At 34.8% G+C, this 20,477-nt stretch overlaps 1 protein-coding gene across 4 annotated transcripts in view; it reads left to right on the top strand.

Moving 5' to 3' along the window:
• RNF138 (ring finger protein 138) overlaps positions 1 to 17,721 on the top strand; it is a 30,812-nt gene extending 13,091 nt beyond the window's left edge. For 3 of the 4 annotated variants that reach the window (XM_047828524.1, XM_047828525.1, XM_047828526.1), the window contains 5 exons: positions 799 to 914; positions 12,847 to 12,903; positions 13,733 to 13,844; positions 15,391 to 15,498; positions 17,536 to 17,721. In XM_047828524.1, the coding sequence (XP_047684480.1) occupies positions 799 to 914; positions 12,847 to 12,903; positions 13,733 to 13,844; positions 15,391 to 15,498; positions 17,536 to 17,604 (462 nt within the window). In that variant the 3' untranslated portion in view covers positions 17,605 to 17,721. The remainder of the gene's footprint in view (positions 1 to 798; positions 915 to 12,846; positions 12,904 to 13,732; positions 13,845 to 15,390; positions 15,499 to 17,535) is intronic. The other variant, XM_047828523.1, reaches the window with a different exon arrangement.
• Positions 17,722 to 20,477: the final 2,756 nt, after the last annotated feature.

The raw sequence follows: 20,477 nt of genomic DNA on the forward strand, positions 1-20,477 counted from the left end.
AGAAGTCTCTGGTTGCCCACTTTACTTGTGTATTTATGTGTGTAAGAAATTACAAAATATTTTGCAAAGACTAATTAATTTTTAAGGAACAGGTGAGAACATCAGGTGTTGGCAAATAACTGGCATTAATTCCCCAGTCTGGATTTTATTCTATCACTTGGAGAGGGAGTGAAATAGGGGTGGTTAGGCTTTGAGTATATCCATGTGTCTATGGATTTATTGCAGCCACTTTTTCAAACAGCTAATAAAGTCAGTGAGCAAAACCAGTTGCTATTTCATGCATTCACACAAGTCAGATCTGCTTTTCCATCTCTTTGAGGGAGGTGTTAACTGACAGGGCAATGAAGCGAAGCTGGAAAATACACTTGAGAGATTCTGGCTCTACTCCTCAGTGAGAAACTGAAAAATGTTCCAAGTGTTAACCTGGGAACCTAATTTTTTTTTAAAGCACTTTCTAACTCTGCCAAGTTGCAGTGAAGAATAAAGATATGCCCAATACTTTCAGGCAGTGTATTACTGCTTTTAATGTATTTTTTTTGTCTATTATTAGTAGTAGAGTTTCAAATATAAATTTATTTGCTAACATTTTTTGCAGTAAGTTCACATCTGCATCTAACAAACTTATTACTTATTTTCAGCTTCTACTTAAGAATTAAATCATTTACTAAAAAAATCTTGTTTAAATGGAATACTAAGTTGGTAATGTTATATTTTGGTTTTTGGCTATTGATAATATCTCAAATTTATGACTTCATTTAAAATTAAAAGTCACATTACATTTTGATCAATAATTTACAGATTAAATTCTATCGCATGAGACATCATTACAAATCTTGTAAGAAGTATCAAGATGAATATGGTGTTTCCTCTATCATTCCAAACTTTCAGATCTCTCAAGATTCAGTAGGGAACAGGTAAGCAATATTTATTCTTAAAAAGAGAATTTTTATAGTTAAAATGGGATTGTTTGGGGTAACTGTGTGATAAGGTGTTTTTTGTTTTGGGGGGTGTGTGTGTTTAAATTCTCAAGTAACAGAAATATATTTGCCTTCAAGCTTGTTTAACTTCTCTAAGATTGCATCGGGGAGAGTGACTTCATGTCTAAGATTGCATCGGGGAGAGTGACTTCATGGTATACTTAAGCTTATGTTATTCAAAAATAATTCTTAGAAAAAAAAAATCTACATTTCTTTGAATAAAAAACAAACATGAGGGTTGAAGGCTGTTTTCTTTTGCAATTGAAATTACTTGAAAACTAAAAATCCCTTTCAACTAAAATCTTTTTTATTTGCTATTGAGCAATAGAGTTGTTTGAAATTTTAATTTTCATAGTAAAATGTCATATAAAAGTGAAACTTGGTACTATTAAATTCTTAGCCCTATTTTAGTTCCCCTCTTTTTTTAAAGTAGATTTTGTTTTTATTTATGTTTTATTGTCTCTGATGTGTGTATATTAAACATTTTTATGAAATGTATTTTACACAGAATAATGGCTGAAATGTACATGTGTGATTTTAATAGCATTAAGACAAAAATCCAGTTACTCCTAACACAAATTAAAAAATAGAACATTCGGGGCGCCTGGGTGGCGCAGTCGGTTAAGCGTCCGACTTCAACCAGGTCACGATCTTGCGGTCCGGGAGTTCGAGCCCCGCGTCGGGCTCTGGGCTGATGGCTCAGAGCCTGGAGCCTGTTTCCGATTCTGTGTCTCCCTCTCTCTCTGTCCTTCCCCCGTTCATGCTCTGTCTCTCTCTGTCCCAAAAATAAATAAACGTTGAAAAAAAAAAAATTAAAAAAAAAAAAATAGAACATTCTTCAGGGTCTTAGAATCTTCTTGGGACCCCATGTCCTTTTGAACTGCATATTCCCCGACGTAACCACTCTCTTCTTTTTTAGGTTATTTATTCCCTTGCTTTTCTTTATAATGTTACCACCTATGCATATATCCTTGTGTAAGGAAAGGCAGTATTGGCAGTAGTCTAGAAAGGCTCCCAGGAGACAATGTGTTAAGCAGTCTCTCTCAAGATTTTATTTGAGTAGCATTTCATTTCATGTGTTGCTAATTTTCAGTGATTAACTACTCTTAAGCACTCATACTGTATGTAGCCTTCTCTACTCCTTATTTGAAACTGTTCTAGTGTTTAGTAATTTTCTGATTGCCTAGTCGACAATTTTTTAAATTTTTTTTTTAAGTTTACTTATTTATTTTGAGAGAGAGCAAGCGGAGGAGGGGCAGAGAAAGAGAGGGTGAGAGAGAATACCAAGCAGACTCCACACCTCCCCACTGTCAGTGCAGACAGAGCCTGACATGGGACTCAATCCCATTAACTGTGAGATCATGACCTGAGCCCAAATTGGGAGTCAGATGCTTAAATGACTAAGCCACCCAGACGGCACCCCCCCCCCACCTGTTTTTTAAGTAGGCTCCGTGCCCAATGTGGGCCTTGAACTCTTGACCCTGAGATCAAGAGTCACATGCTCAAAGCTCCACTGACTGAGCCAGCCAGGCGCCCTTGCAAGATTCTTTTTAGATTCTCATTTTACTTGACTTAGTGTCATTAGATGAGATGGGTCACTCCTATTTTACAATTTTTTAAAAAAATCCCAGGTTCCTTCATCCCTGTGCTTTCTTTGTTATTGTACCTCTGCTATATTGAAATTACTCAACAATTTGTTATTAACCTAATAGATTATTCTTAAGTGTGAGGTGGTTTGTCTTGTTTAACATTGTCTCTCCAGTGCTTAGCAAAGTTCCTAGTATGTATGATTTTTGCAGTCACTGCTTGTTAAAGAACCAAAGTTTCTTCTCAGGAGTCTTGCCGCCTTCTGTCTTACTTCTCAGATCCAGTTTGATTCCTGATAGTGTTCCTCTTCTGTGCCTTTCTTCTAAAAGTAGTGTCACTTCCCTAGCTCAAGCCCTCATCATCTCTCATTTGAACTATTGCAACAGTCTTTTTGTGGGTGGTCCTACTCGAATGTGTTTTACATTGCCAAATTGTTATTTCAGAAGTGCAATTCTGATCTCTTTCTCCCTGTCCTTAAACCTGCCTCCTTGTACCTTGTCAGTAACTTAGCCATGCATGACCTGATAGCATTGTTTCTCATCCTGGGTTCCAAGGGCCACCAAGGACTCTGTGAACTACCTAAACTACCAAATGTTTTGTGTATGTGCATTGTTCTGGAGAAAGGATGTTGAGATTCTTAAGAAGTTCCATGATCTAAAATCCAACAACTGGTTTATAAGACAGAATTCTTTATTCTTTTTTTTTTTTTTTTTAATTTTTTTTTCAACGTTTATTTATTTTTGGGACAGAGAGAGACAGAGCATGAACGGGGGAGGGGCAGAGAGAGAGGGAGACACAGAATCGGAAACAGGCTCCAGGCTCTGAGCCATCAGCCCAGAGCCTGACACGGGGCTCGAACTCCCGGACCGCGAGATCGTGACCTGGCTGAAGTCGGACGCTTAACCGACTGCGCCACCCAGGCGCCCCAGAATTCTTTATTCTAAAGCCCGTTTTGATCTGGCACTTGCCTTGCCCCTTTTGGCCTTTCTCTTTCTTGGTTACCCATCAATGCATCATATGCCTTAGCCATGTTGAATTATTCGTACCATATCCTTGTCATCCTTGAGAAGCAGTATAAGTTAGTGATTTAAAAAAAAATGAACCCTTGGAGAGACTGCCTGGGTCCCAGGCTCTGTCACTTAGTAATTGTATGATTTTGGCAGGAAACTATACTTCAGTTTTCTCATCTGTTTTAAAAAAGTGGATGGTAATGATACTATTAGTACCTCGTTGGGTTGGAAGCCAATAAATAGGTCAATAAAGGCAAAGCATATTGAATAGTAGTACCTTGTTCGGTAAATGTTAGTTTTTAAATATCACCCTCATTATTCCCTCATCTACATAGTTTTACCAGTAGTAGTCCCTTTTCCCACCACTCCAACTCACACTTTGCCAGTCAATGGACTTTTTCTTCTCTTTGAAGATTTAGACCAAGTGTTAGATCTGTAGAATCTTTCTGACCTCTAGAATTTCTTCCTTTCTTTGTTCTCCAACTAGACCCTCTAACACTTTATTTATTTGTTTAGTCTGTCTTTTTAAAATCTAGAATGGGCTTCTTGGTATTATTCATTTTTATATCCTGTGCAAATTCTAATTGCAATGGAAAAATTGGGTTTGCGTATGGATTGTTAGTAAGGAAAGTGGTGATGGAAGGAAAAGAAGGTTTTTTTTTGTTTTGGGGGTTTTTTTGTTTGTTTAATGGCAGGGAATAGAAGATATGATGCCAGGATATAGTAAAGGTCTTGGGAGGAAAGAAACAGTATGTTCAAATTAGGTAGTTTGAGGAGAATTTAGTAAAGGGACTGTTTTCAAAGAGTAGGGTGTTGGGTGAGCAGCTAAATCACAAGGAGTGGTGAGTGATGTACTCTGGGTCAGGGGAGGGGAGGAAGTAAATACCAGAACTCGGAGACAGAAAGCTATAAAGCTATGTGGAGAGGACAGTTAATGAGGATGCAGCCAGCTGAGGCAGTTTTGCTGGGAAGGAGTCTGGGAAATAAGTGTCCTAGCTCTCCTGCTTTACCTTCCCAGTTGCCTGCTGGGCTGAACCCAACTGGGAAGCAGAGAGGGGAGCCTGTTGATGCAGGTTGGTCTCTCAGTACACAAAGCATGGTTCACAATGGAGAGAAGATCTGGAGGGGCAAAAGATACCCAGTATATAAGGATTTCAGTTAGTAGCCAAATATATTGTAATATCCTATACACTATATTTCTCAGCTTCCAAGTAGCTAGGACAAAGAAGAAAACATCCATTAAGTTATTGACATTATCAATGATATTGTAAACAAAGTAGTTTCTAATAAGAAACACAGCTATTTTTGATACTAAAAAAGTGATACTGAAATGATTTTACCCATAGCATCCTCAAAAGAAGAAACTATGCAGTTAAATATCATCTTTCCTGTGGTAAATACAAAACACGTTACATAGGACTCTAATTTAAAGACCTTCATTGTAGCATATGATAATGCCTTATTGCAGTGTATTAAAACTTTCCTTACAGGGGCTTTTCTCTGAATTTCTGATATTCTGGCTTAATCTAGGGGTGGTGGTCGAATGGACAGGATCTATATATTCATGCAGTTCTCCGTGAAGATTATTTGCTAGCTGCTAAGTTTTTAATAAACATCTCAGTTTGGAGAATTTAAGGTCTTACTCTCTGTCAAGTAACTGGAGAGAGGATACATTTTATATTGCTGATAAAGAGCAGAGCCATGTAATTAATAGCTGAGGATTTGGTGGCATTTTATGAAAATTCATTGCTTTTTTTTTTTTTAAAGTTTATTTGAGAGAGAGAAAATGCACCTGTGGGAGAGAGCAGGGAGGGACACAGAAAGAGAGAGACAATCCCAAGCAAGCTCTGAGCTCAGCACAGAGCTCAATGCAGGGCTCCATCTCACAAACCATGACATCATGACCTGAGCCAAAATCAAGAGTCGGATGCGTGGGGTGCCTGGGTGACTCACTTGGTTAAGCATCCTACTCTTGATTTTGGCTCAGGCCATGATCTCATGGTTTGTGAGTTTGAGCTCTACGTCTGGCTCTGTGCTGATAGCTTGGAGCCTGCTTGGAATTCTCTCTCTCCCTCTCTCTCTCTGCCCTTCCCCCACGTGTGTGTGTGTGTGCATGCTCGCTCTCTCTCTCTCAAAATAAATAAGTAAACATTAAAAAAAAAAAAGAGACATTTAACCGACTGGGCCACCAGGCACCCTGAAAATTCATTACTTTATTAATAAAGATCTCTCCATGGCAAAGTCAAGGGACTCCCTAAGAGTAGAGCACATATGTTTTCTCAGGGTACAGTTCACAGTATTCCTTCATAAGTACAAATGGATGATTTAAACTCTGACTCCATGACTGTGGAAATTTTTTTTTTAATTTTAATATTTTTGTTTTTGCATTTATTCATTTTTCGAAAGACAGAGTACGAGTGGGGGAGGGGCAGAGAGAGAGGGAGACATAGAATCCGATGCAAGCTCCAGGCTCTGAAGTGACAGCACAGAGCCCTATGTGGGGCTCGAACTCATAGACTGTGAGATCATGACCTGAGCTGAAGTCGGATGCTTAACTGACTGAGCCACCCAGGTGCCCCTTGACTGGAAATTCTTAAAGTGGTGTTTGCATGTACCTATCTCAGTAGTAACAAAATTTCAAAATAAATCCATAGATAATTTTATTAGTTCAACATAGATTTATTATACTTTCTGAACTACTGGGCACACTCTACATGTTATAGAATGTACAGGGATGAGCAAAACAGACACAGTCCCCTTTTCTGTGTATGTAGTAGTATAACTTCCAGTTGAGTAATCCAAAATAAACTAGCCCACGAGTTTCAGTAAAATCATTCAGGGTAGAACTATGTACTATGGAGTAATAAATATTGGAGGATGTTTAACAAAATTATTGCATTAGTATGGGGTAGTTCATCATAATAAATATATAGCAGTGCTAGTTAAGTCCATTTGTAGCTCACAACAATAAAATTCTCGTTTTAATGTATAAGACTGCATGCTTTCTGTTTTCTTTAGCCTCTAGAAGTGAGGATGAGGAGGAGTGGGAAGGAAGATGAATGTAATCATTAAGATACCAGACACATTTTATCTTCCTTGGAAATTGTTTGGTCTGTTTGTAGGCTTTTCCTACTAATTTTGACTCCTTGTAAACATTAATAAGTAGGTATCAGTGGATTCATACAGTTTAGTCCAAATATAGCTCTTCACAAAGACTGAATTAAAGTTGAAGGCAATCTTACATTGTCATCTTTTCTCCAAGATGTTGAACATTTTTAGTGGCTAAATCTTTATTAAAGGAATCTGGTACAAGTATATAAAATAGGTTTTCATTATTCATAAGCCTTCTTTATATAATATGGATGATAATCCTTTATTACATGCATTACAAATATTTATATATATATATTTTTTTTACTCAGAACTAAATATTTTTTTGCCATTTTGTAAAACACATAAACATAGAACTTGAGGTTTTTCTTTATATTTTTAAAAGACTAGAAATGGGATACTGTAGTATTTTGAAAACTTTGCTTTAAGGACTATCACAGTTTAATTTAGCAATAAATGGCATAGTTATACATAATTTTAATTCTTTTTTTTTCCTTTTTTAAAAAAGTTTTATTTAAGTAATCTCTACTCCCAACATGGGGCTCAAACTCACAACCCTGAGATCAGTAATCGCACGCTCTTCTTACTGAACCAGTCAGGCACCCCCTTACCTTTTTTTAAAATTTGGAAAACAAACTTAATATGAGCTAGCTAGCTATCCTCTTAACTGATTTTTAAGTGTATAAAATAGTATTGTTATCTGTAGGCACAATGTTGTACCCCAAATCTCTAGAACCTGCCTTGCGTAACTTATGTTTTATACATGTTGATTAGTAACTCCCTATTTCATCCTCTTGTAGCCTCTGGCAACCACCATTCTATTCTTTGCTTTTATGAGTTTGGCTAGTCTACTTAACTTCATGTAACTGAAATCATGCAACTGAAATTGTACTGTGACTGGCCTTATTTAACTTAGCATAACATGAGGTTCATTCATGTTGTCATCTGCAGGATTCATTCACTTGCAGGATTTCCTTTTAAGGGTGAATAATCCATTGTATGTATATACCACATTTTCTTTATCCATTCACATCTTTGTTTCTTTATGCATTCACAAGATTGTTTCTGCCTTTTGGCTATTATGAATAGCACTACAGTGAACATGGGAATGCTAATATTTCTTTACTATCCTGATTTCAGTTGTTTTGGATAAAGACCCACAGGTGAGATTGCTGAATCATATGGTAGTTTTGCTTGTTTTTTTTTTGTGGGGGAACCTCCGTACTGTTTTCTATAGTGGCTGCACCATTTTTGCATTCCCACCTACAATATACAAGGGTTCCAGTTTCTCCACACTCTCACTAACACTTGTCTTTTGTTCTTTTGATAATAGCTATCATAACAGGTATGAAGTGATAGCTCATTGTGGTTTTGGTTTGCATTTCCCTGATGATTAGTGACCTTGAGCATTATACCTGTTGGCCATTTGTAGATTATCTTTGGAGAATTATTTATTCAAGTTTTTAGCCCATTTTGTAATTGGGTTGGTAGTGTCTGCTGTTGAGTTGTAGGAGTTTCTTATATATTTTGTAAATTCACTGTTTATCAGGTACATGGTTTACAAATATTTTCTTCCATTCTGTAGGTCATGTTTTCACTTCTTGTTTCCTTTGCTGTGCAGAAGCTTTTTAATTTGAGACAGTCCTGCTTGTCTGTTTTTGCTTTTGTTTCCTGATTGCAAATGTGTTTGTTCAGTTTTTGGCTAGTCTTGTTATGGTGTCTTTTGACATACTAAAATATATATTATATTTATGTATATATAGAAATATAATTATTTTCTTCATGATTTTTGCTTTTTGTGTCATGCTTGAGAAATCTTTTCCTAACTCAGGTTATAAGATATTTTTTTCTTTAACATTTTAAAGTTTTGCTTTTCACATTTATTTTGGATGCATAATGTGACAGGAAAATTTTTCCTCACGTGATTAGTCATTTGTCCCAGTACCATTCATTGGGTCCATTTTTTCTCACTGATTTACAATGCCATTTCAGTCCTACACATCTCTGTATTCTGTTCTATTGGTCTATTTGTTTATTGTCTAGTATCAGGCTATCGTAATCTCTATGACTTTAACAGTGAGTCTTAATGTCAGATAAGGAAAATTTCCCACCTTGTTTTACTTACAAAACACTCTGCTGTTACTGATCCTTTGCTATTCCATATGAATTTTAGGATCAGACTTTTGAGTCTCCTGAAAATCTCTGTAGAGATTTTGATCAGAGGCGATATAGAGGTTGAATTTATTGAAAATACATTAATTTGGAGAGAATTGACATCATATGGTACTGATTTTTCCCACCTCTCCCATTTTTAAAAAAATATGCTGGAAGAGGGGCGCCTGAGTGGCTCAGTTGGTTGCGCGTCCGACTTTGGCTCAGGTCATGATCTCACAGTTCTTGGGTTCGAGCCCTGGGTTGGGCTTTGAGCCCACAGCTCTAAGCCTGGAGCCTGCTGCACATTGTGTCTCTCTTTCTGCACCTCCCTGCATTGTGTATGCGCTCTCTCAAAAATAAACAAACATTTAAAAAATATGCTAAAAGAAATCCGTTTAGAGCATGTGTAAATGTTTTATTGTATCTTTTCCGAAAAGTGTATAGTTTTTATTAATATACAAATGGATTTTTTTCCTGTTTCATAATCTAAGTGGTTATTCCTAGTGATTAGGATTAGTACAGATTTGTACATTAAGGTTGTATTTTGCAACTGTTGATTTATTAGTTCTAAGAGTTCCAAATAATGGTAGATGTTTTTAGATTTATTAAATAGAAAATTATTTTGTTTTTTATACAGTTTTGTCTCTTAGTGCTTCATGTCATAATTTATTGCATTAACTAAGATCTCTATCTGATATTAAATAGGCGGCACCTTTTTCTTGTTCTTCATTTTAAGTGGGAATGCATCTAGAATTTTCTATTATGTTTACAATGTTTTTTTTTTAACCTAACATAGTTATTCTTTATCTGTGTCATGATGCTATCACTCTCAACTTAAGATTTCCTCCTTAAATGGTTCTATTCAAATCAGAATCTTTAATGGAATTAAAAAAAATATATATATATATATATACATCTGGCTCCATTCCCAGATATTGTGATATCTAGAGTCTAGGCATTTGTATTTATTTTTTAATGTTTATTTATTTTGAGAGAGAGAGAGTGCAAGCAGGGGAAAGGACAGAGAGAGTATGAGGGGAAAGAGGGAGAGAGAGAGGAATCCCAAGTAGGCTCCAGGCTGCCAGGGCCGAGGCCTGCGTGGGGTTCCAACCCATGAACCATGAAATCATGAACTGAGCCGAAATCAAGAGTTGGATGCTTAACTGATTGAGCCACCCAGGTTCCCCTAGGCGTTTGTACTTTTAAAAGCTTTGTGAATGATCAGAGGGTTTTTTTTTTGTTTTTGTTTACATTATGGAGATTGAATTTTATTGGATGATATTTTTCTGCATCAAATGAAATTATCTTTTTTAATTTTAATTGTTAATATGCTGTCAGTGATAGATTTTCTGTTATTGAACCCATTGATGTATTTCTGGAGTAAATGAGTAGGCTACCAGTAATAGACATGATACAAATGACTAGAAAGGGCTGGAATGATGATAATGAGAGTTGTAATGGAAAACAGAACTATATGGGCAATGGAAGAGAGAGAAAGCATTTTAAAAGAGCGTTAAATTTGATATTAAAATGTTTTAAATCACTTTTGTGATTTCATATCTCATCAGTGAAAAAAATCAGGCATGCATTCCTACTGTGTGTGTTTATTTAAAAACTATGCATGTATTTTTACAGCACTGATACTTTATGTCATAAAGCATGCAAAATTTAAGTGAGATAAAGACGAAATCGTTACTTTAAAATAAGTTTTGCTTTATTTAATGGTATAAAATATTTTATTCTTAAAGTTTTATTAATACTTTCACTAAAACCAGTGTTGTTGACTGTACTTCCTAAAATTTTTTTTAATCTTAAACACTGTGACATAATCAGAGATTTGGAACTATGTTCACTTTACGTTGATACTTGATTTTGATGACTGTCATAGCTGAAAAATATACCTACCATACAAAAAAGATACAGATCTGAATGGAAGGAGTATGTCATAGGTTGAGATTACTAAAATTTTCAGTTTCACTCACTAAATGTCAAAAGAGCTTTTGTTGAAATTTTCATCTTCCTTAATGATGTTATAGTTGTTATTACAAAGCAATCAGAAGTTGTAACAATGTTTTTATTTTTTTAAGTTTGTTTATTTATTTCGAAAGAAATAGAGACAACACGAGTAGGGGAGGGGAAGAGAGAGGAGAGAAAGAGGATCCCAAGCAGGCTCTGTGCTGCCAGCACAGAACCCGAGACAGGGCTTGAACTCACAAAACTGTGAGATCGTGACCTGAGCTGAAACCAAGAGTTGGACACTTAACTGACTGAGCCACCCAGGCGCCCCTGTTAAAATGTTTTTAAAGGGCACCTTCAAAACCCAGTGATTGTGTTGATTTGGAAGATATTTTTAATGTTCTTATTTTATTTTTTAATTTTATGTGAGAGAGAGCCCAAGTTGGGGAGGGGCAGAGAGAGGAGGGAAACAGAGGATCCGAAGTGGGCTCTGTGCTGACAGGCTGACAGCAGCGAGCCCCATGTGGAGTTTGAACTCATGAACCATGAAATCATGATCTGAGCTGAAGTCAGATGCACACCTGACTGAGCCATGCAGGAGCCCCTTTATTTGGAAGATTTTGTTTACTTTTTAATTTTTAAATTTTTAAAAAAGTAAACTCAGTGCCCACTGTGGGGCTTGAACTCATAACCCTGAGATCAAGATGCATGCTGTACTGACTGAGCCAGCTCGGTGCCCTTATTTGGAAGATTTTTAAAGCAATTAGAAAAATCTGTTACAAAGTTTAAAAACATGGATATGAGATTTTTTAAAATAAGTGATACATACTGTTTTTGGTGACAAAATCGTAACATCTCTTTAATAAATGCAGTCTCTGACTGAGTTATTTTAAAAAGGTGTTTAGTCTCCACATTGTTAAAATACCACCTTTACCTGAAGAGACAGATGAGATCTGCTGGAAAGGTGCAGAAAATAGTGGTTTAATAGTCTCTTTGGGTGTAGAAACTGGGAAGCTTGCTTGCTCGCTCAGCATAAGATCTGTGTGGAGAGCTAACATGGTTTATCTTCATAGAAGGAGCTGTCATTGGAAGGGTGTCTACAGTATATATACAACTTTCTTGTATATAGCTTTATTATGAAAAACAAATTTTAAAAAATCAAAAAGAAAATTACATCTGTTATTGAGATGGTATAGTAGTACTGCTTGTTTTTTGTTTTTGTTTTTGTAAAAATATGAATAACCAGTTTTCTAAGTTTAACAACTCTTTTAACTCTGGTGTTGAGATATAAGAGAAAATCTCTGTAGGGTACAGTTTTCTTGCCCACTTCTTGTTTCATTTCTGTTTTAATGTTTCTGCTATTGAAAGGCCTTGTTTCTATAAAATTGACCACACTGATGAAGTTCTGTAATGCCTAAGTGACAGTTCCCATTTAGAATATACCCACTCTTTCCTCTGGATTTCTCTAATGCTGCATATGACATTTGGCTCTGGCACAGGGTCCAAGTGAGGATGTCAAATGGTTCTGTATATTAAATGTTGGAAAGCCTAGTTCCTTTTTGGAAAATATGAACATAATGATTTTCTTAAATATTTTCAAAAATATTTTCTTACACCTACTCCACGTTGGAGGCCATAGCTTTAAACCATATCCTAGTTACAAGTCAAAAAGTTCACAAATTCTTGCCTCAGCCCCAGCATTCAGTAACTTAGTAGATTAGGTAGAAGAGCCTCTTACTGTGAAAGTCTTAAGGACCTGGGGAAATATTATCATGCTGTGGATTTAAGATAATCCTGAAAAATTCTATATTATTTATTTGCAATTGCATAAATTAATTTTAAAGGACATAAGGACTTAATAAACAGTCGTCTTACTCAAACTTATTTAAAAAGTAAATGATGCCATAATTGTTTCATAGTTCAGAACTATTTGAAGTTCAGGCTTTAAAACAAATTCAGACTAGTCATTCTCATTAGCAATTCAAGTTAATGAATCTGTAATGTGCTTTATTACTTGAAGTATTAACTATTCCCCCTCTATGTTTCTTAAGTAATAGGAGTGAAACATCTACGTCTGATAACACAGAAACTTATCAAGAGAATACAAGGTAAGCTTTTGAAAATTCTGCTACTTTAGTAAATTACATCTATCACTTTATAAAAATAGATTTTTTAAATTAAACTTTCTTAGTGAATTCATCAGACAATGCTAGAAGTTGGGAATTTAGAAATGCTGCAGATGCTTTTACAGATCACATTAAATTAGAATAGCTCTCCTTTTTAGCTCTCCTTTTTCACTGTGGTCAGGTTTCTTCCATGCATAATTTAGGTAGAGTTGTCAATATTAAACTGTCTCTTGTTGAAATTCTGAGGTATTAAACATCGTTGATGTGTGATCCTCAAAATGTTTTGAAATGTTGATCATTCTGATGATTGATGCTTTTGTTTTTCACTTTTCTTATGAATTTTGTATGTTTGATTGCTAGAGACTGGCATAAGCTAAAGATATGATCTTGATGGGAGTCTTTTAAAAGTTTTGAGTTCTTAGATAACGGGGGTGTCCAAACTGGGACACCACAGGATATGTACAACTTTCAGGGGAGTTATAGTGACATCTGTTGGCCTTACACAAATGATTAAATTTAAGTTGTTTGGACCTAACTGCTTCATAAGTGGGACAGCTAGATTTGTTTTGTTTTAGGCCTTGAGGCACCATGAAAAAAATGTACTGAGACATTTTAAGGGTACGTAAACTGAGATTGTTTGGGAACATCTGTTGTAGATGATTTATTGAAGATAGTTTTTTCAAAATTTTAAATAGTCTAATAAATATAACTTTTTAAAAAAGAAACTTACAGTAATTGGTCAGAATAGGAAAGCATAATTTTTATGTTACAATTTCAAATTAAGTACAGTTCATTTAAAATTGTTTTATAGCTCTTCTGGGCATCCTACCTTTAAGTGTCCCTTGTGTCAAGAATCAAATTTTACCAGGCAGCGTTTACTGGATCACTGTAACAGTAATCACTTATTTCAGATAGTTCCTGTGGTAAGTACATATGTTTAAGATGTTCTTCTGCATTTTTAAATACACTGTTTCATTTATTTCATTTCATGTGTACAAGGGAAAGGAGTTGATTTAAATTCGGATGGGGCATTATCATTAAGGTAGGTTTAGGTCAACAAAAAATTGATGACTGTGAAGCAAAACGAGATATTTAAAATTCCAGTAACTCACTTATAAAAAGGGAGATGCTTATTGTAAGGGTAATGTAGGAGAATAGCCCGGAGGAGAGTGAAATAATGAAAGGTGAGCTGGGGATTCATTTGAGGAGTGGCAGAACCAAACTTTATTGGGGCTTCTCGGTTTCTTAGTCTAGAGAATGCAAACGACTGGGTCTGATCTGGTGGATCTGCTGCAGGTGAAAACGCTTATAAATAAGTATAAAGTCAGTAGGTATTTTTAATTGTATCCTTGCAGAATCTAGTGTATGAATGCATAAAGTAAGGAAGGAAAAGAATTGTACTTTCTTTTTGATGCATACATATCTTTTTGATGCCATTTTGAGGCTGTGTAAGAAAGGGGTGAGACCTTTTTGATGAATGAGGGAGACAGAGTGGAGTGCGGGATTCCAAGATTGTGGTAATGGTCCTACAAGTCCTCTTTTGGAACATGAGTTACATAGGTAAGTGATTTCACCTGTGGATGGAACAGGAGAAACTGAACTGAACTGGAAGAGATACTTCCTTTTCAGCTGTACATTTTGATACATAAATATTTTCTTCAGAAATAAGAGTAGAAGGAAAATTTTATAAATTAAGGATTATAGATATTTCTAAGCAGTTTTAGTGGATGTACTAGAAAAAAGTGAGAAAGAATACACCTCAGTAACTGTTGAGGCCGCCCTTAAACTCTCACATAGCACTAAGGGAGATACCACCTACTTTGCTCATTAGGAGAGGGTCAGTTACTGTTAAATAAACATACAATTGCCAAAGATATCTCCAGGAGAAATCTCACATTTAAGAGATTTCATTTGTTTTATATCACACTAGCAGATTTTTGTTTCTGCATTGTATTTAACACAGCACAGACTTTGGCTAGAGTCCAATTACCAAAAGTTTCTTCTTATTTCATTTCAGTATATCATACATTCACTTTTTAGTATGTCCTCATTAAAACCTTAAGGATACAATTTAAAGTTTACTTCACTTTCATTTTACTTATAAAAAAGTCATAATAATTATAGTTCTTTGTGGCTCAAATGAGATTACGTACTTGTTAATGATAGCAACTATGATTGGTATTAATTAGCAATTATGATTGGGTGTGTTGTTTCTATTCAAACAGTTGTGTAATCAGAGTTTAAACTAATAAAATGTATAAGATCTTTTTATTGTGTTGAATTATATTACTATAATTTATCTGAGGTAATTTGGTCCAGAAGTGATCTTTTCCTAAAATTTGGATCTTAGAAATGGTTTTCATATAAATGTTTTCGGTAACATAAGCCTGTGTTATTTTAATACTTTCAATAATTTGTATGTTTGGTTATTTTCATTATTTTTTATTTAAAACATTCTGTTTCTTATAGACGTGTCCTATTTGTGTGTCTCTTCCTTGGGGAGATCCTAGCCAGATTACTAGAAATTTCGTTAGTCATCTAAATCAGAGACATCAGTTTGATTATGGAGAATTTGTGGTAAGTGAAATTCTTTAAGCTTAAGAAAATACTGCTTAAATAGTCAAGTTAAATTAACTTTTTCGATCTAGACTTGAGTTTGAGACCAGCTGTTGTATCATACTGGATGGTTATAGAGCAGGTTCTGTTGTTTTTGTAATCTAGGTGAACTTTGGTTTGTGGGAGTGATAAAAGGTGAATTTACTATTCACATCCTATACTAGAGAGATAATTAATATAAGAAGAGCAGACTCCCAGATTGTCCAGATGATGACTTATATGAAAACTGTCTAGATTTAAGGGATAACTGTACCTGCTTAAAGAAGTAAAAATGGTTCAACAGATGGAGAGTGTATTTCTCAGCTTATACTAAGTTGCTTATTATAATAGATTTCTTGTATCCACATGAGGTACAGTCTTTTTTAAAAGTGAGGGAGCTTAATTATTAAGTAGAGCCAGGTTGAGTAGATTCTGGTCTTAGTTGATGGCTTTTAACAGGGTGCACAAGAGAAGTTACATAATGTAAAAATGCATCCCTAAAGCAAAACATGTGGTTACTTTCTACCTTCTAAATGTGCCATAATTTTTTTAAAAAATTAGATGATTTGTTGTATTGTGAAATTACATTTTATTCAACTTCAGTGAATTAAAACCTTATCTAATTCAATATTGATCCTGACAAAGAATGGCTGATACTTGTTTTCCAGTTTAGGAAATAAGCACAGGTATGTGCAGTTCTGACAATGGAATGAACAGAATTTACACTTTGCTCTCCAATGTTGCAGTTATATCATTCTTGATAAATGTTTCTTTATTTTGTGGAATTTGCATATTTAGTCATATTGTTTTAAAATAACTCAAATGTATGTAAAATTCAGATGTACTTATAATTTTAGCATTTTTATGAAATAATTATAGATTCTTAAATTCTCATTTTAAATAAATGTTTACTGTGGAGAACTATGATTTGAAAAAACAAAAATCTATCTTGTGAACCACTTTTGATCTAATTGTCAGATTGGGGTTTTTTTTTTTTGCCACAGAAGAGTATGTAATTTTAATTATTAGGACTGTCAAGTGGAAGCCTATTAAAGCAAACCGATAGGTGGGGCGCTTGGGTGGCGCAGTCGGTTAAGCGTCCGACTTCAGCCAGGTCACGATCTCGCGGTCCGTGGGTTCGAGCCCCGCGTCGGGCTCTGGGCTGATGGCTCAGAGCCTGGAGCCTGTTTCCGATTCTGTGTCTCCCTCTCTCTCTGCCCCTCCCCCGTTCATGCTCTGTCTCTCTCTGTCCCAAAAATAAATAAAAAACGTTGAAAAAAAAAATTTAAAGCAAACCGATAGGACATAATTGTAAGCAGAATTGTTTAAGTGAAAGTAGCGATATAACTAAGATTGAGCAATAGTTTTTAGCTTTGTGTTATTATTAAGAAGCTGCTAATCGGGGTGCCTGGGTGGCTCAGTCGGTTAAACATCTGACTTCAGCTCAGGTCATGATCTCACGGTTTGTGGGTTCCTGCCTCGTGTCAGGCTCTGTGCTGACAGTGCAGAGCCTGCTTGGGATTCTCTCTGGCTCTCACTCTCTATCTCTCTCTCTGCCCCTCCCGGACTCACACTTTGTCTCTCTCTCAAAATCAATAAACTTAAAACAAACAAACAAACAAAACTGCCATTCAGTGCTCTTAATTCACTAAATGCTCATTTTCTTTAAAATGAATTTATTTTTAGATATTTGGCATTCTTTTCTAGAGATGACAGAATTTATCACTTATGATTGTGGGTTACCTTTAACTGTACTTTTAATTAATGGCCTTATCATAAGGTCATTATAACTTTGAAATTTCATTCTCTGCTGATCCAATGTATTTATCAATTATTCTTAAATAATTACAACTGAAATTAATTACTTATTAAAGTTCAGGTATTTAAATCTTATATTTTAAAGGAGAGTATATATTATAGTATAAATATAAACCATTTCAAGTATGTGTAATGTATTGGGCAAAGTATTGAGTAGTAAGTATGTTTTTCCTTTTGACATGTTAATGTCATTGTTTTTAGAATCTTCAGCTAGATGAGGAAACCCAATATCAAACTGCTGTTGAGGAATCTTTTCAAGTAAACATCTGAAGGCTGTAGACATCTCTGCATCTTTGTGCCTGCAAGTGCCATCTTTAAGGGGAAAACTACATGAAGTCACCGTTTCAATAACTTGATGTGTGTATTAATAAAAGTAATTCAGTCTTTTGATTTAGTTTTTCAATTAAAAAATAAAGGTGAACCATCTAAAAGTGAAAGTTAGGACATATTCTTTAAAAATATTGAAAGGATTATATTTCATTAATGGAAAAAAGGGATTCCCTGTTGTACTTAACTTTTTTATATTATACATTCTTGACTTTTTCCTCATGTTGCTTTTGGAATTTGGTGCAGTTCTCCCATTGATGTTCTTGTACACAGGTAACACACAGTAGCACATCCTGAAAGATGTGATTGATATAAACCTACCAAATCTGAGCCAGTTACCAGAGTTGCAGAATGGAGACTTGAAGTGCTAAATGAAACAATCCAAAGGAAACTTTTTTAATACAGATTCTAGCTGAAGAATTCAACTATAAGAAAATTGTATTTATATAATGTTTAGTATTTTTGAAGACTAGTGAGATTTCTTTAATAATTATAACTCTTTAAAAAGTGAAAGTTCATTGTAAAGATACTTCCTTTTTGTTCTAGAAGGAAATATTAAGAGAAATTTCTTTGGTGGGCAGTTGGTAATTTCAAATCCTGTTTGTTTGGCTGACTAATTTGTAAACCTAAAGTATGTTAAGCTGAAGTACAGCTCTTTTGTCTCAGAGTTTTCAATTGCCAGTATTTCTCTTTAGCTAAGATGAAACTTTCGTTAGAAACTTTCAGTTGGTGATATCATATTCTACGTCTATGAGGTTTGGCTTCATCTCAGTTTAGAAATTCATTCAAAGCTAAAGATGTATGTGTATATATGCATACGCTTTTGTATGTATATATACACACATATGCATGCAGTTGGTCAGGTTATCTACAGAATTTCTATTAAGGTTTTTTAAATATACAAGCAATATGGGATTGACGTATTTATCTGATTTGATTAAAATTTTGTATACCACCCAACTTTTAAAAGGTAACAGTCAAATGCTAAGTGGTCTAGTTGGCTACTATTACACCTTAAAATTGAATTTACACACGTACATAATTACCTTGTTTATATGGTGCTCATTTGTTATTCTCAAAGATAATGCATGACTATGAAGTAATGAGATGGATGCTACCAGCTATTCTGTTTCACTACTTTTTAGTCAAAACTGGGTTTGTTCTTCATATTTATTAATGAGAATCATAAAATAACTTGTACTAGAAGGCCTAAACCACAGAATGAAAGATAAAGAGTGTTACTAGTTGACATTCCATACTAACATGCATTGTTTATGCTCTCTTTAAAGTAACTAAAAGAACATAAAAGAAAATCTCAGAAGTAGTTTGCTGCTAATATATACATATATTGTATGAAAGGGTATATTTTGGTTTTGTTAAAACCCTTGTTGACTTTTCTACAGTGAACATTTTTTTTAAACTTGATTTAATAAAAATGTTAATTTTGGAAGTGGAGTTTTGTAAAAACCTTTTTCAGTCAAACGGTAATGACTATGGGTAGTAATAACAATCACCAAAAAAAGCCATACATCTTAATAACATATGCCTTTGTTCTGTCATTCGAAAGAGTGATGTTTACTATGTGCTTGAACATTTTCTCTGCAGTTACAAGAGTGTAATTGGAAGAATAGGTGTTTAATGAACTCTTTTAAAAAGATTTTTGACCATAGGTTTTTCCAGTTTAAAGCAATAACTTTAGTACTTTCTTTCAAAGTTAATACTTCCAGTATATCAAGTTAAACCGTTCTGAGATTTGAGAACTTCTTTAAAGGACAATTGTAATAGAGATCACCTTGATGAAATTGTGTTTTGAAGTTTGTGGATTAGTTAAAATATCAATAGTCTTGTGTGTCTTTCCTATAAGCATTTTCAGAAGGAAAATATTGACTGCTATTATCTGGGAACTCCTCAGTATGGAAATGTTTGTTTAAAATCTCACCTTTTGTCAGTGGATTAGAAATAGGGACAGGCTTTACAGATTTACAGCTTAAATTCAAGGAGGGAAACTCTATTGATACTCTGATACCTTAAATTTCACAATACCACTTATATTTCCCTCAGCAAATTACAGTTTATGTTGTTAAACAGAGTCTTATTTGAGATGTATTACTTTATTTTTCAATTAAAAGTGGTTTTCTCCTACTTGTGTGTCTAATTAAAATTTTGTCTAGAGACAAACATGATAACATTTAATTCTCATAACTCACCCTAGAAGACATGTAGGAGATAACCCACCATTTTGCACTTAAAAAAGTGGCTAGGAGAAGGCTATGCTGATTCAGTATGTTGGATTTAACTTGATAACCCCATTTTACTTCAAATGGTAAGTCAATTTAGAAGGCTATTCTGTCAAGTGTTTATGCAGCAAGATTTCCAAGCCCTGTTACAACCAGGCAGAAAGCTAGTTAACTGGTTAATAAACACTTTTATATGGAGAAATTACCCTTAAGTAAGATATCAGGGCTGTAAGAACATATTGCCAAGTACAATGTCAGGTATCTTTTGGGCTGCTTAACAAGTATCAGTTATCTTCATTGAATCTTAACTTTTATAGAAATCCAATAGGGCTGCTACTCAAAGAATAAGCCCTTTGAGGAGGTGATGACATTTTAGCCTTTGTAGAAGGTGTGACCCAGAAAACATGTAAATACATGTAGTATAAAACTCATAATAGAAATATGAATAAAGTACTCATTCCATGATACCACTTAGTGTCAATATAATTTTCTATTATGCAATACAATTTTGAAAAAAGGTGTGGAATGGAGAGGAGTTAAGCAATTAGAACATAGGAGCCTCAAGAAAATGGGTATTAC

The sequence above is a fragment of the Prionailurus viverrinus genome, chromosome D3, assembly GCF_022837055.1.
Source record: "Prionailurus viverrinus isolate Anna chromosome D3, UM_Priviv_1.0, whole genome shotgun sequence".
Lineage (NCBI taxonomy): Eukaryota > Metazoa > Chordata > Mammalia > Carnivora > Felidae > Prionailurus > Prionailurus viverrinus.